The 14,724-nt window shown below is 34.5% G+C and overlaps 1 protein-coding gene across 1 annotated transcript in view; it reads left to right on the top strand.

Moving 5' to 3' along the window:
• The first annotated feature begins 220 nt into the window (after window positions 1-220).
• The window catches only part of LOC137385631 (G protein-coupled receptor kinase 6-like), a 33,778-nt gene continuing 19,274 nt past the window's right edge, over window positions 221-14,724 (top strand). The window contains exons 1-6 of the mRNA XM_068072134.1: window positions 221-347; window positions 1,011-1,130; window positions 2,464-2,559; window positions 2,860-2,972; window positions 9,894-9,971; window positions 13,624-13,727. Of these exons, the coding sequence (XP_067928235.1) occupies window positions 1,079-1,130; window positions 2,464-2,559; window positions 2,860-2,972; window positions 9,894-9,971; window positions 13,624-13,727 (443 nt within the window). The 5' untranslated portion in view covers window positions 221-347; window positions 1,011-1,078. The remainder of the gene's footprint in view (window positions 348-1,010; window positions 1,131-2,463; window positions 2,560-2,859; window positions 2,973-9,893; window positions 9,972-13,623; window positions 13,728-14,724) is intronic.

Here is a 14,724-nt window from a genome sequence, read left to right as displayed (position 1 = left end):
TGTTATTTTCTCACGTTGAAGAACTCAAGCTATGCTCTCCAATAAAATAAACACTTTAAACAATTGTAACGCAAATAATTATCTAATGATCTGTTTTAATTTTTTTATTTTTTAAAAACAAAAAATAAAACATTTTCGTTATAAAATAACAACTTTTAGCTACAACAAATAATATATTTTTTGCGGTTATATAGGTCATCAAGCTCCCTCTACGGCTATTCGTAGCACCTGCGATCACTCCGTTTCCAGCGTAGAAGTAGTTCAGTTCCTTGCTTCTGCAATTACTAATTTTCGTTTTTCCTCACAAAATAGTGATATAACATGACACAATCAAACGATAATTTGTGGTATGTTTATAAATTATATATCGTGCATTAAAAACTGAAAACGGATAATAGATATATTCGTTACCAGACGGCACAATCGGGATGCGTTTTTAATTAAATCTACACAATGTTTTTAAACATTCGGCTTTTTAGCCTTTTTTGTTCTGGTCTGAAAAACTTATTAGTACACATCATCGTAATTTAAATTAATAGTGTGTGTATGAAATATATTCAATGAAATAACGCACATAAACATTCTTTATGAATATTCACTTGCATAACTTAATGATATTCCTCGTCTAGCTAGTTATTAACAGATTTCCACTGCTGATTAAGCAATAATGATGCATCAATTCTTTCCATTGATACTTCCTCGTACGATTTGTTTGCGTTTATTTCTATTACTGCTCGCACCATACTACACGGACATTTTTAACTGTGTAACGCGTAAACTATCCGATTGCTCCATTTGTGCTACCTAAAGTATTGTTATATCTGTAAACCTAGTATTTAGTGCGAGAGCCATTTTTCAAGTGCTGTAGCTTTAGGTAATACGTTTGTTTTGTTAGCTTTTACTTGGTTGTATTAAGGCTTTTGAACCAGGCTTTTGAATTAATTAAACACAATCATCAATTAATCATGCATTATCAGTGAGTATCGTGTCGTTAATCGTTATACTTTTAGACTTTAAACTGAGTCACTGAGGTGTCAGGCGTGGCTGACAGACAAATGACTCAATGGGTTAGCATAATATGGAGATAGAAAATATAGTGGCCAACCAAATCTTCATAAAAGCTAGAGAAGGTAAGTGTAATGAGAACTTATTTCTCTTTAGTCACAGCGCACGTTTCCAGGTTTTAAACAGCATTAAATATCACGATGAATGTATTAATTTATTCAAGCATCTAAATCATCTATTTGGATCTTTTACAATGTTTTTAGAGATTTTAATATATTTTTTCATAGTTTTTATAGACCTACAAAAGCAAACATTTGACGAAACTACCAGTGTAGTACCACATAGTGCTTGTTAGGTGATTTAGTTGTTGTATTTGAAATCTTTCTGCAATCAATGGTAGGGCATGATTTCAGGATAGGCTAGTTTTCTCATTCGTTCATAATAAATCATCTTTTTACTAAAAATTTACTTACAACCAAATTGGTATGTTCAATACTTAGTAAGGCTAGTTTTTGCACTTGGAGAATTTTGCTGGAACTGTTTGTATTTCTTGCTTAACTTCAATGATTTCCAAAAAATATTTCTCATCCAACATGGCTTTGCCGCTTACCTTTGCAGTAATTTCCAAATGAAGTATTCGCTGTCTAGTTCTTAACAATAATGAAATGATTAGGTAAAAGTTGTCTGTGGAACAATTTATTAGTTGCACTTGGAGATGCTCACATAGTTGACCATTTTTTTGGATGCCTACTTTTTCATAGCAGTGTTAAATTTTCATTAAAAGGTTGAAGTGTTATATCATTGGAACCAGAAATGTAGACAAACTTACAAATAGTCGATTCATTATTCTAATTGTAATTATTTTGTCTTCAATAATCTGGACAATTGACTGCGACGGATTATTCATTATTCATCATGTGCATTGTAACCACACAGTGCATAGATGATGCATTAGATTTTGGTTTTCGACTCATATAATTGATTGGCTGTCCATTTGTTCAACATAGTGTTATGTCTATTGCGACAGTCTTTCTCTATATTTTTGCTAACTGCTGTTAGAGGATTTTTTTAGTGGTTGAGAAAGTTAGTTGGTAGTTGTTTACCCAAAACTGCAACTCTCTCTTTCAATGATCACCATGCGTTTTAGTGTTCTATATATTGTTGCTTGTTTAATGTGAGCAAATAATAGTTACTATATAGTATATACACCATGAGATACTTATGTCCAGGACTATGTCCAGGACTTTTCAATATGGAGTGTATAGAATGCTGCCGCTTCTGCCGTGAATGAGGCATGAAGGGGCTTTGCTCAGCAAAAGTCAATGCGTAGTGTAGTTGATACTAACAAGTAGTGTTTTGCATTTTTTGAGGGGATGCTGTGCTTCTAGAATTAGAAATCACAGTGAGTCAGCGAAAACTTGAATCCAATCAGTAAGGCTTGTTTCGATTTATATGCAGGAGTTGACGGCAAACGAAAAGGTCGAAGTAAAAAGTGGAGGAGTATCTTACAATTCCCACACATCTCCGTCTGCCTGCCTCTGAAAGACGATATTGGTAATTTCTGAGCTAATTAGCGTAATTATTACACTGATGCTCCAACGACATCATATCATTGTGACGTCCAGCATCATATCATTGTGACGTTCGTTTGTTCTTCTCGGCTTGTCCACCTTGTGTCATCGCTTGTCTCTCCTATGTAGGAGTTTATTGGATCATGTATGTCTACTGCTTATTATTGCCGTTGCTGAACCATTGATTAGCGTTTGCTCTCGGTTGCAGTAAATCATGAGATTCTGTACTTTGCAGTGAATAATATTTTCATGGTTGGTTGAATTCAGATGACTGCCATTTCAGAATGTACATATGAGTTTGTGGTGGAGCAACAGCCGATAGGGAGCTGCCTCTTTCGGCAGTTCTGTGAACAGTTTGAGTTGGCGAAACATTCCTTGGACTTCTATGAAGCCATTGTAAGTTAATAAGTTGAGAGAAAACGTGTGTTCATTTCAAAGATGTAGCAAGATGTTTGGAAAGTTCATGGAGATTGTGGTGATGTTAACACAGTCAATGTTCTGCTTGCAATTGTTTTGAGGTGTTCAGCGCTGTTTGCAAAGCAGTTTATAAGTGTGCCTTTCTAGGAATTGTATCAAGTAATGCCAAATTATATGTCTACAGATTTTTGTATAACATTAGTCATATCAGTAATAGGTTAGTAAATATTTACTAGCATATTTACAAGCTCTCCTCTAGCCACTGCCTAGATATCAAATGCTGACAACAATGAGGCACAAAATTGATGCTTATCTGACTTTAGTCAAAGAAACAATTTTATAATGGAATGTTTGCATCTTAATGCAGTCTTTTATTTCTGATGAAAAAACTGAATGGTCTTGCAACATACTTACATAAAATTCACTGTCTGAATAGTTACATGCGTTGGAAGCTTATACGCAATTTGACCTTATCGAATAATCAGGTTGGATGTTTTGACAATTTCCTCTTGACGTAAAATCGAAAACTTACTCAGAAATGTACTTTAGTAAATTATTACACGCTTTGCTCACCCATTATTATATCCTTTTTCATAAAAATCGTAATGAGAATTCAATAACCTGAGTTACGCAGGCCCATCTGTAAATTCACTCAATCGGCTGAACACATTGACTTGAACATGTCAATCCCATGCTCTGCTGTCGCTATCTGACTCCTACGGCTGACAAAGTTTGAGACTGCTTAATAGTTCATAATTATTTTTATCGTTAACTTGAGCTTTAACTCGTATAGTTATTCTATAGTATAGTTATACTATAGAAACTGGTGAACAGTGACAGGCAGCCATTTGCCACAGTTAGTCAAATTATAGTTCAAAAAATGTTTTTGTTCAGAAAGTTATCTCTGATAGCTAGCATTATTTTTTTGGTTGTGCTTCATTGCACACCATTTAGATTAAACTTTCCCACTCTTGCTGCATATATCATATTTTATTATCATGAATTTTAATAAAGAAATTGTGTTGTTTCGTATTTCACAAACATCCAAGCAAAATACCTTTTAAAGTATATGATTCACATTTTTTCATTATGATCAAGTGTGGTATTTCCTAGCCATTTGTGTTGTACATAAATATTGCTGTTATGAACATTTTGAATATGGTACCAAAAGGATTAAATATTTTCTAACAGTTTTTATAGTCTCAATTTTATACCATTTCTGCCATTTACTATGTATACCGATTTGAATATATAATTATGGTTTTGTCCTTCCACATTTATTGACTACTTCTTTCTCCTCCAGATATATTGTGACGTAGAATTGTAGCAGCTGCTATCACATCAGCGAAGTGCCGGAAATTGAATAAATTTTTAAACCCCCTACCAGACTCAAGTTTTTCGTCCGGTTTTTTAATTCTTCACAAAACTGTGTGATGTTGCACAATTAAAAATAAATCAACGGTGGTTGATAAAAGGCTAAGAGTGATGAATATACAAAAACTTGTGTGAACGTTGAATATGTAGCTGTCCATATATTATGATTAACTAAGTAAAATAGGGTAACACTAGACTAGTTTGCCGTAGCTGATTATAAAATCATGATTTTTTGCTATTGACCACTGCCACAATCAATAAGTCTTACATGTTGTAATTGCTGGAAAATCGTTAAACATTTACCAAGTGCAAGTTTTAGGTAGTTGAGATACTGACCTGCCATTGCAAGTAAACAAGACTTAGTGTTAAATGTTTCGCTTCTGTTAGGTGACTGATTATAAATTGAGTATGTTAATAAAAAAGTCGAAGTTAAAAGCATTGCACAAAATTTTATGAAAATGTGTTCATTTTTAAATAATTACATTAGAAACATGACTGGCTAGGCGATTTCATGATCACTTTTTTCACTAATACTCTGTCTAGATTTTTAGACTAGAAAAACACGCTGTCGAAGAATTAAGTTTTTTTGGTTATGACTTTGACGCTTGTAGATAAAATACTGTGTTCATTATCCTTATTCTTCTTATTTTTATTATTCTTCCTCTTTTCAAACACAACAGTGCTCTCTCTCTCTCTGTTTTGAGCTTTTAAAATACAAGCATGAAATAACCTTTTTCATCGCCCTAGCAAGTTTTTGGTTAAGTTCGTTGCATAATCTAGTTAATCATCAGATGTGGCTACAAACTACTATTTGATGTAACCTGTTGTATAAACGTGAGATGTACTGTGGGCTACACAGACTGATGTTTAGCACCAGAGTGCTCAGCAGATGCTGCTGACGGTATCAGAACAAGGTCCATCATGTTTTTGTTGGTTTGGAACACGTCTGCTTCGCTTGCGTTTCATTCGATAATCCTGGTATTAATGAGCACACTTTTTTTGTGTTATGTTACCAAACATGATTATTTTGTTGTGATAATTTGAAACTAACTAAAAAAATACGGTTAAAAATAACCTCAGGTCTTTTTAGCCTATTTGTCACCAGTTCAAATATTCCTAAAATGGCTGATGTATTAATTGGTGGGACTAAGTTTGATGAAAACTAAATGAAAGCATATGTAATACCAAACAGGTGACTTTCACATTATTACAATGTATATAGTACAATATAGTATAGTTATAATAGTATTGCTCGTATTGGTAGACAGCGGTACCCAACAGACCGTAATGCACATCACATTCTCTAGAGATGTGCATCTGACAATTTAGGGGTGATATCAACGTTCACGTAGTTATAATAATGATTTGTCATAGCAATGAATTTTTGGTTATCTTGAACAAAGGCTACTAAATCTTCAGACAAAAAATTTTGTGGTATGAGCATTATTTATTTTAGTCGGTCAAGTAGACAGTTGGCTACGTAACAACATTTGGAGTATTTCAGGTTTGTCTTTGACTTGTGCTGCTGCTCACACACAAGCATGCCGATTCATTCTTAATTTTTTCACGAGGAAATTACTCTTGATCAAAACGAAGTTGGTCGTCACAAAATCATTTTCTCTGCTGTCACACTCCTCTAACCATTAATACTCGAGCTTCTTGTTATGGTGATTTAATTGTTTAGTGGAGGTTTTTAAGGCAGACGATTTAAAAATCGCCACCATTTAAAGAGACATCGCCAATCGTATAAACGATATAACAGTGTAATGGCGATTAATCTCACCCCTGACAGAGTGAAGGAGCTTTCTCGTCCTATAATACGCTCATTACATGATCTTTCACACACATTGGCATTCATGAAATAAAAGTTTCTAATTATCATTAACACAAAACGGTTTCTTTTTAACTTGAAATATACAAATAAATATAAACAAAAATTAATAAGTTTTGTGCTTAATACTATTGCGACATAACGCAATATTATCAAGTAAAAAACCTTTAACAAGTAAAACAAGTAAAAGTTGATAACTAGTTGAAACTTGATAAAAAACATATATACATGTATATAGGTTTTGCGATATGTATATATAAGTTAAAAACTTATATATACATATCGCAAATCGTCTATATGCAATATCGAATCATTTGGTGATTTTTTTAAATCGTGAAGCTCTAATTTACACCAGCCCATGTATCCGATTCCAGCACAGACAATCTTTTCAAATTTTCTTTAACTGCTGTTAGTATTATTTTCAATCTTTAATATTTTTATTATTTTCAATCTTAGCGCCTCTAATAATTTGAAATATTTCGGTTGTCAAAAATGTAGGTAATTTTATACAAAGCTTACATCAGCTTGGTCATCTAAAGTAGCTGCTTTGCGCACGCGTTTGTGTCTGGGTAAGCTAAAATGACCAGTGCAGTTATCACTGTGACGTAATTGCTTCATTCAGAATTCCCTCTAGCATTAATAAATTGAAAAATATTCATGTATTGTCTTAGTATGTATGTGGGTATGATGCCAGATCAGTTAGCTCGTGCGTCAGGGATGAACTCTCAAACTGGATCATCATTTTTCTCATGATCTCTGCACCTGTGCAGTCTGTTAATTAAACTGTTTTTATCTACTTACATATGGTGGCGTAGCAATAAATTATGATCTTTTAATAGGTCAGAAACTAGTTCTTCCAGTATCTGTTGAACTGTACGTAATAATAATTATAATGTTACAAGGACATAAAACGATGAAGCTGGTAGTGTCTGAAATAAAATAAGATTCTGATGGAATTGAACCAATGTGTACAATGCGTAGGCATGGCTGATGGCGCACACCTGCCTACAGGCAGGTTAAACAGTACTAGTAGAAACAGTACTAGTAGAGAGCTAGGTACTTCTATAGTGCTTTGCTTACCCTCAAGCACTGGTTTTGAGGACGAAACTACATTCTGTGGTCAGGTTTTTAGCTGCCGACGTCGACTGGTATTTGTTTTACTGGCCGAGCTAGGACTGTTGGTAGGATATTATGACTATGGAAGATATGTGAATAGCCAGCCACACACAATCAATTATGGGGACTTTCAGACTCTTTACGCGTACCCTAGAGGGATATCCTGGTGATAAACTATATAAAATGGCTGTCATTGCATGGCGCTATTTGTTTAGGCTTACGCATGTCCACTCACTTACAGTTAGTTAGTCTCTACATGTCCCTTTCAGTGAAATGGAAGTTTTTTAAAAGGTGAGCTATTAAAAGATGATTCATGGACGATAAAAAATGTTTTAAAATTGTACATCAATGTATATAATTTATCCATTATCAACAAACCCTAATGGTTATCTGGTCCTTATATCCACGAGCTTCACAACTACAGTAATTCTTCTACAATTGTAAGCATGCAATTCAAATCCAAATGCCACATGTATGCCACAGCAGAACCCCCAGAAGTAGGAAATTTTGAAAGCACCCTATATTTCAATTTAATTTTGTCAATTTAATAAACATCGCTAAATGGTATTTTTTATCGCTATTAGTCGAGCTAAGACTTTCAGTTTTTGTTTATCGGATGAGTTGGGGGTTGAACGAACACCCATGAACTTCCATCAGTCAGATATTTTTATCTCTGTTAATAAAGATGGACAGTTCATAAATTGAAACATGTTGTCAGTTACCCGTATCACCTCCCATCACGATCATACTTTTGTTCATCAACTAGAGGCTGAGGCACAATGAGGAAACATTGTTTAAAATTTAAATCACCTTATGATTAATTACTGCTAGCGAATACACAGTGAAGAAAAATGTTGCATTTAGTAGTGTCGTATCGTGTAACAAAATTTGAGGATTTTAGAAATAATCTTTTGAATTTGATGGACAGTTAATCGCCATAGTTCCCTCTTCAACTTGTTTTGTAAGATGACTGAATGTCAGGCCAAAGGTCAGAGTTATTTTTTCCTTTTAAAGTTTCATAATAGTTAACATCTCATATTTGACTGTTACTTCACGATAGTAAGTTGCGATAAAGCTAGATTATTATTATTATTGGTTAACCCTTTCACTGCCATCCATGTACAAATTTAGCTATCGGCCTACTGCCAGCCATTTCACCGAAAATTGCCGATTTTGTTTCATGATATGTATACAACTTTTTCCACTTCAAACTATCTAGAACACTTGTGTTAATATATTTTATTTTGCTAACATATTAACAAATAGTGCTATGCCAAAAATTCAATGTATCTATACTGTGTGCATTGCCAAAGCTATGCGAAGCTATGATCGCTACGAAGCTAAAACGATCCACTACAATATTCCTTACTCTTACAAAACTATTACTTACATCACCAACAGAGTCGGTGCTGCTACTTTAATTATCGGTGTAATCACAAAAATCTGAATCTGAATTGGCTGTAATGTCATCAACATAAGTAATTATCTCTTTTCTAACTCGGGAAGTATTTACAAAACTTACACAAAAATTTTCCTTTTTTAAGATGGAAATTCCCAAACAAAAATTTAAAATTACTTCGTTATTTTAGGCTAATTTTATAAAATCTTCGGACAACACTGTCAATACCATAAAAGTCCCAAAGATTGTTGGTTATGTTGTCAACGAATAATAAATTAGGTTACTACGCAATTGCTGGGAAAGTAGCAAAAATACGTCTGTTTACGGCAGTCGACCCTAGAAAACGCATAAATGTGTTTACGGCAGTGAAAAGGTTGAAAAAGGTTGAACAATAGCTTCGAGACTGAGAAGTATCCTAACCATTAGTAATTTACAATCGTTTGGCATGCTTGTGCCCAGTCAGTAGTGCGAGTCAATGAAAAAGCAAATTGATGTCGTTATAGTCGGTTACCAATTATTCACCCTGTCAACTAGATACTCTGAGTCATGTATTGTTAGTATGTTTTTATCTGCGACTTACTTTGCTTAAGATAACCTCATATTCATGTATAAACGACTCCTACCATATGATTAGGGATTTTTTTCTCTTGAAAAAAAACTTCGGATATGCTTTGCTAAAAACTCGGGTTGTACTATGAGCCGTTATTTGTCATTGCATTGTCATTTGTTGCAATCTTAATAGTTTGAAGGCCACCAAAGGCTATTTCCGTTTTAATGTTTGTGTTTTTATCAAGCTTGTTCAATATTACAAAAGTGGAACATAGCTAGTTTCTATTTTTTTGCTCTAACAGTATGAAAATAACTTTTTTCAAATTTTTTTCTACAGTAATTTACGTTTGAAAATCCATCGTTTGGAAGCGAAATGTATGGAGGGCTAGATAAAAGAACGAGTCAATACTTTGGCCTTGTCAGCTTAGCCTTGTCAGCATCGATCTCATCCTTGCAGAACATACTCTCAGCGACCTGCTACTAAGGTCATACAATTGTGAATCCACAGGAAGTTTAATCTAGAGCATTCCAGTACTGGGTATTGGTTTATCTAACTACTGTGCACCAGAGATTTGCTATTCTGTTCAGGAATAAAAATGCACTCTTTGACACCGCTACCTCCTTGTTGTAGATCTCCTATGAAATATGTAAGGAAGAAGAATTAGAAGAGAAACATAATGCAATAGTGGATAAATATCTATCCAGCCAGGTGGGTACGCTATCAGATGCTTTATTTGTGTGTCTGAAGTGCCCTCCCTTGCTGTTTTAGCTTGTAGTGTTCACAGCTGGATATATAATCAGCAGATCTAACGCTCATACTTACAAATACAAATTTAGTTAGTTCTCTGCCTCATTTTGAGCCTTGGAACAATCACATGTTGGATCTATTACCACATGAATATATTGTAATTCATTTAATTTATGCCACTGCCAAAAAACCTATGATAATTTCTTCATAAATTCTGCAGATAACGATTAAACAAACATTGTGTAAAAGCGATGTAAAGAGAAATAGAAAGAATAAATTAAAAACAATAAACAATAAAGAGGGTTTTAGTAAGGTGAGGTGAAACACGCGAAAACATGTGAACGGGTGTGTAGGTTTTGCTGGGCAGGAGGGAGTCGTTGTGGGGATAAAGATATAGATATGCAACAATAGAATTTTCTCTTAACTAGATAATTGAAGTTTGTTTTCTGAATATAAATTTTGTGTTTTTTACATTTCTTTCCACTTGTTGCCTTCAGCTTTATAGCTTCCATTATGGAACTGTGTTGCTCCTAAAAACTTCAAGCGTTGTGTACTAAAATGTACTTCGGGTGTAGAGTTGAATCTTTGCTCAACTTTTATTTTGTGTGTTGAAAGATTTGTATATTCAGGCAATCGTAAGTAGGTGTTTACCTGTACTAGTGTAGTATTGACTAATTGATGATGTGATTGAATACCTATATCGAAAAATAACTGTATGTTTATTTACCTTGATCACTTGGATGCGGCTTGTTAATTTTGTACGCTGAGAAAAATTCACCATTGGAATGAATAGTATTACGGAGTTGAAGCGACTGGTGTCTTTTGTGCAAATGTAAAAATGCCACAGATTTGCTTAAACAGCTCTATTCTTTGCACAATTTTCACATGGTTCTCGGTCTTCTTTTATAGCTTGCAGTGAAACCAAATTGTGTTTGTGTTTAGTGACAAATGATTCTAGCCATGTTGAACTGAGAGAGCTTTATGTATATATCTATAACTTTTTATTGTCATCAGGAATCATCTACAAAATGATGGTTTTCATTAAGCGCTTAAACAAAAAACAAACGGGTATTAACAGTTGGTAATTTAATAGTATTGTGGAGTTAAGATAGTGAATTGAAGGTTGTAGTCACAGAAAATGTATAATAAAATAAGTTGGTAATTTAATAGTATTGTGGAGGAGTTAAGATAGTGAATTGAAGGTTGTAGTCACAGAAAATGTATAACAAAATAATAGTTGAATAACGGCAAACAATACATTAAATATTTACTGGCCCTTCTTTTTATATTTTGGTTTCGGTACTAAGCTGCAGTTATTTGCTATGGCTAGCGATATCTTGTTTCCTTGCATTCAGTATTATGTTCGGCATAGACGAGGCTTCAAAACTCATGTTGGATCTTCCATTCACTCATCTCTAGTCCTGTTGTTTGACACCCGTTCTGTTTTTTTTCAGGCCATTGTTTACACATTCTACCCTGTCAACTGTAGTTGTAACTGCTGAGGCGTGACGTCGCTGCGTTTAGCAGTTCATTGTCTGATAGTTGTATTGCCACGATTACCATTAGCGATGGTTGACTGGCTTTAGCTGGCTGGTTTTAGCTGGCTGGGCTGAATTTGTTTACCTTACTGCTCGGCTGTAACAATCCTTCACTCCTACACCGACGTGTGGCAAATATCTTCAGACTCTTCTTTTACACACTCTGTCGGTAGTCTACTAGCCTGATACCCGCGTAAACTACCGCATGGTCCGATCACCTTATTCCGCTATTGGCAAACAAAAACCAATCAGTGTTACAATCAAAATGTAAATTTAGCTAAGCGCATGACTGTATTGGATTCCTAGAATGATGCTACTCGCCTGTGACTTTATGTGCTCTAGTATATGACTTGTGTAAGTAGCCTGTTGCAAAGGTACTTATCTGTTAATGCTAGTATGGCATTGTGCCTCTAGCTAAATGTTCACTTCTATTTTTTATGCTCTTCTTTTTTATGCATTATTTTTACTCTTATTACAAGATTACTTCTTGATTAGTCATTGTCTAGGAAATTGAAAACTGGGAAAACCTATTTATCATGTTGAAATTAGAGTTGAGTCATATGAATTATATCTCTACACAACCAAAATGATAAGGTTCTGTTCTTTCTCAGAGAGTTGAATCACATTTTTCATTGGTTCACAGTGCTAAACCAACCGGCTAATCACTGTTGAACATTGAAGTTAACGAAATTATATTCCAACCTTCATATCATTTTTTGAAGCATTTGACAATATATACATACATTCGTGTTTATGTATAACTAACTAGAGTTGGAATAGGTTTATGGAAAATATATTTTTCCATGTTGTCGTTTCTCTCTGGAGTCACTACAGGTTTGTTTCGTGCTTCTGCACTCTTCAAGTGACTTATGGTATATCTGGTGCGGCTGGCCGTAAGACACCATCAGTCATCTGAAGAGTGCAGAAGCACGAAACTGACCTGTAGTGACTCCAGAGAGAAACATCAACCTGGAGACCGATATGTACCATTAACCTATTCCAACACTAGCTATTCATAGCAGTCCGCACTTTTCAGAGTGCTGTTAACAGTAGGCCCGACTACTTACTTATCCATTATATACATGTTTATGTACCTACATATGTGTGTGTGCGTGTGCGCGTGTGTATATGTATACATGTATATAATGGATGAAGTCAGAATTTTATTTATCGGAGATATACAGTGAAACTCGGATAAATCGTCCTTGGATATATCGAACACATGGTTAACTGGAATGAATTTGCTTGGTTCGTTCCCATGCAATGATAAATGGCTTTAAATAACTCGACCGAAACTCCGTTAACTCGAACAGTTGTTTTCCAAACGGCTACCGAGACGGTTGTTACTATCGCTTTAGAATATCACTTTATTCCAAGCCATAGAGATAAACATCGACTTTTAGTAGTTCTTAGGCCTCATTATTACCAACATCGGCAAATATTTTCATTAACGACTTTTCTAAACGTTTGCAAAAATCAAATTTTACCAAACATCCGCTTAGCGATAAGCTCTCCGAAAGCAAGAAAAGCGAGGTAAAATTTGGATAACTTTAAAGTAATATCGGCAAAATTGATAATGGGTTTTTAATAGTAAAGCAGTTTTGTAATAACTGACTTACTGCAAAATTGATCTTGGTTAAAACGCTCGGTAGAAAAATACGTATGTATTTTTTCTGAGCGTTTTAACCGCGATCAAGTTTTGCCAATTTTAATCTGAGAACGTCCTGGCAGTCACATCACCTAAAGCAACAAACAAATCTCAAGTGATAGAAAAATATCTATACTTTCTGATTAAAAATATTTAAAACTTCACACGAGAGACCCTTTAACTTGCAACAAGCAATCTATGCTTTTGATTGATATATAGTTTGTATATGTACATGTATCTACTGATAAATACGTGCACTTATGACTGTCCTGATAACTTGAACGCTCTAATAACTCGAACACTTTTGCTCGGTCTCTTGAAGTTTGAGTTATCCGTGTTTCACTGTATTTATATATATCTGTATTTAGTCGTAAATATATTTCTAAATATATATATAAATATGTCTCAGCTACTTCATATTTTGTAGAGTCCCAACCATTTAAGCTATCTCAGTGAAACCAATTGCTCAAGTATCGAGAGGTGTACATCTCCCGATATGTTATCTAGGACTATCTTTGATGACTGCCTACAGTAAGTACTTTTGCTCTCGTCCATCTATACACAGTAGACGCTCCTATAGCGTAGACGCTCCTATAGCATAGGCCTCCTACATGTATAACGTAAATTCCAGGTAACATAAACAATTTGTGTGAAGTTTGTGCTTCGTACTAACGTAAAAAGTTGCATAAAATGTAAAGTCTCAAGTCGGGCTCTCATTTCGATATGAATGGTAACCTATCTCGCCACACTTGCGAGAGAAAAAATGACTATATAGGGCTATATCTATTGCATGTATATATATACAACTTCCGTGACATTCTAGTTCGTCGTGATAAATTATCAGATGTGTAGACAAAACAAAGAATAGGGTAGCTGCGCAATTGTTCATAACTACTTACAGGCGATTGATTGATGCAGCTGTTACAGTATCGGTCTACTAGTCTGAATTTCACGAGTTGTAGTATCATTGAAAGTTATTTTTTTATCCTAACATTAACCCCTGGGTACAAATAGACAACCAACAGGTAGTACCGCTCTTTTTATAGTAAAAATACTTTTTTTGTTTTGCTCTATTGGAGACGTATAAAATGTTTGTTATTAGTTTTAGTTTGCAGAATAGACTGCTGTTTAGATAAATAAGCAAACCGTTGTAAATGATCCTCGAAGGTGTGCACTCTCCATCAACTTATTGTGAAATTACTGCCATCAAGGTCTAGAAGTAAAGTAAAGTTGATCAGAAAGAGAAGAAAAGTTGCCGATACAAACTAATATTGCTGCAGTCACTGTACAACCCACAAATTAAAAGTCTAGTTTTTTCTTGTATGGCCAAAGGGGTGAGCTTGGAAAGTTCTTGGAACATATTAGGCAATTTATATGTATTTAACTGTTTGTATAACGTAAAATCTCCATAACGTAAATGTTATTGGAACGGATTATTTTTGTTGTAGAGCCGCTTACTGTACATTGTTTTTATTAAAAAAGTGCTATAGGTAGATAGCAATAGACATGTTACCTTGTATCACTGTGC

This window comes from Watersipora subatra, chromosome 1 (genome assembly GCF_963576615.1).
Source record: "Watersipora subatra chromosome 1, tzWatSuba1.1, whole genome shotgun sequence".
Classification (NCBI taxonomy): Eukaryota; Metazoa; Bryozoa; class Gymnolaemata; order Cheilostomatida; family Watersiporidae; genus Watersipora; species Watersipora subatra.
This window is presented reverse-complemented; position numbering and strand designations above follow the sequence as displayed.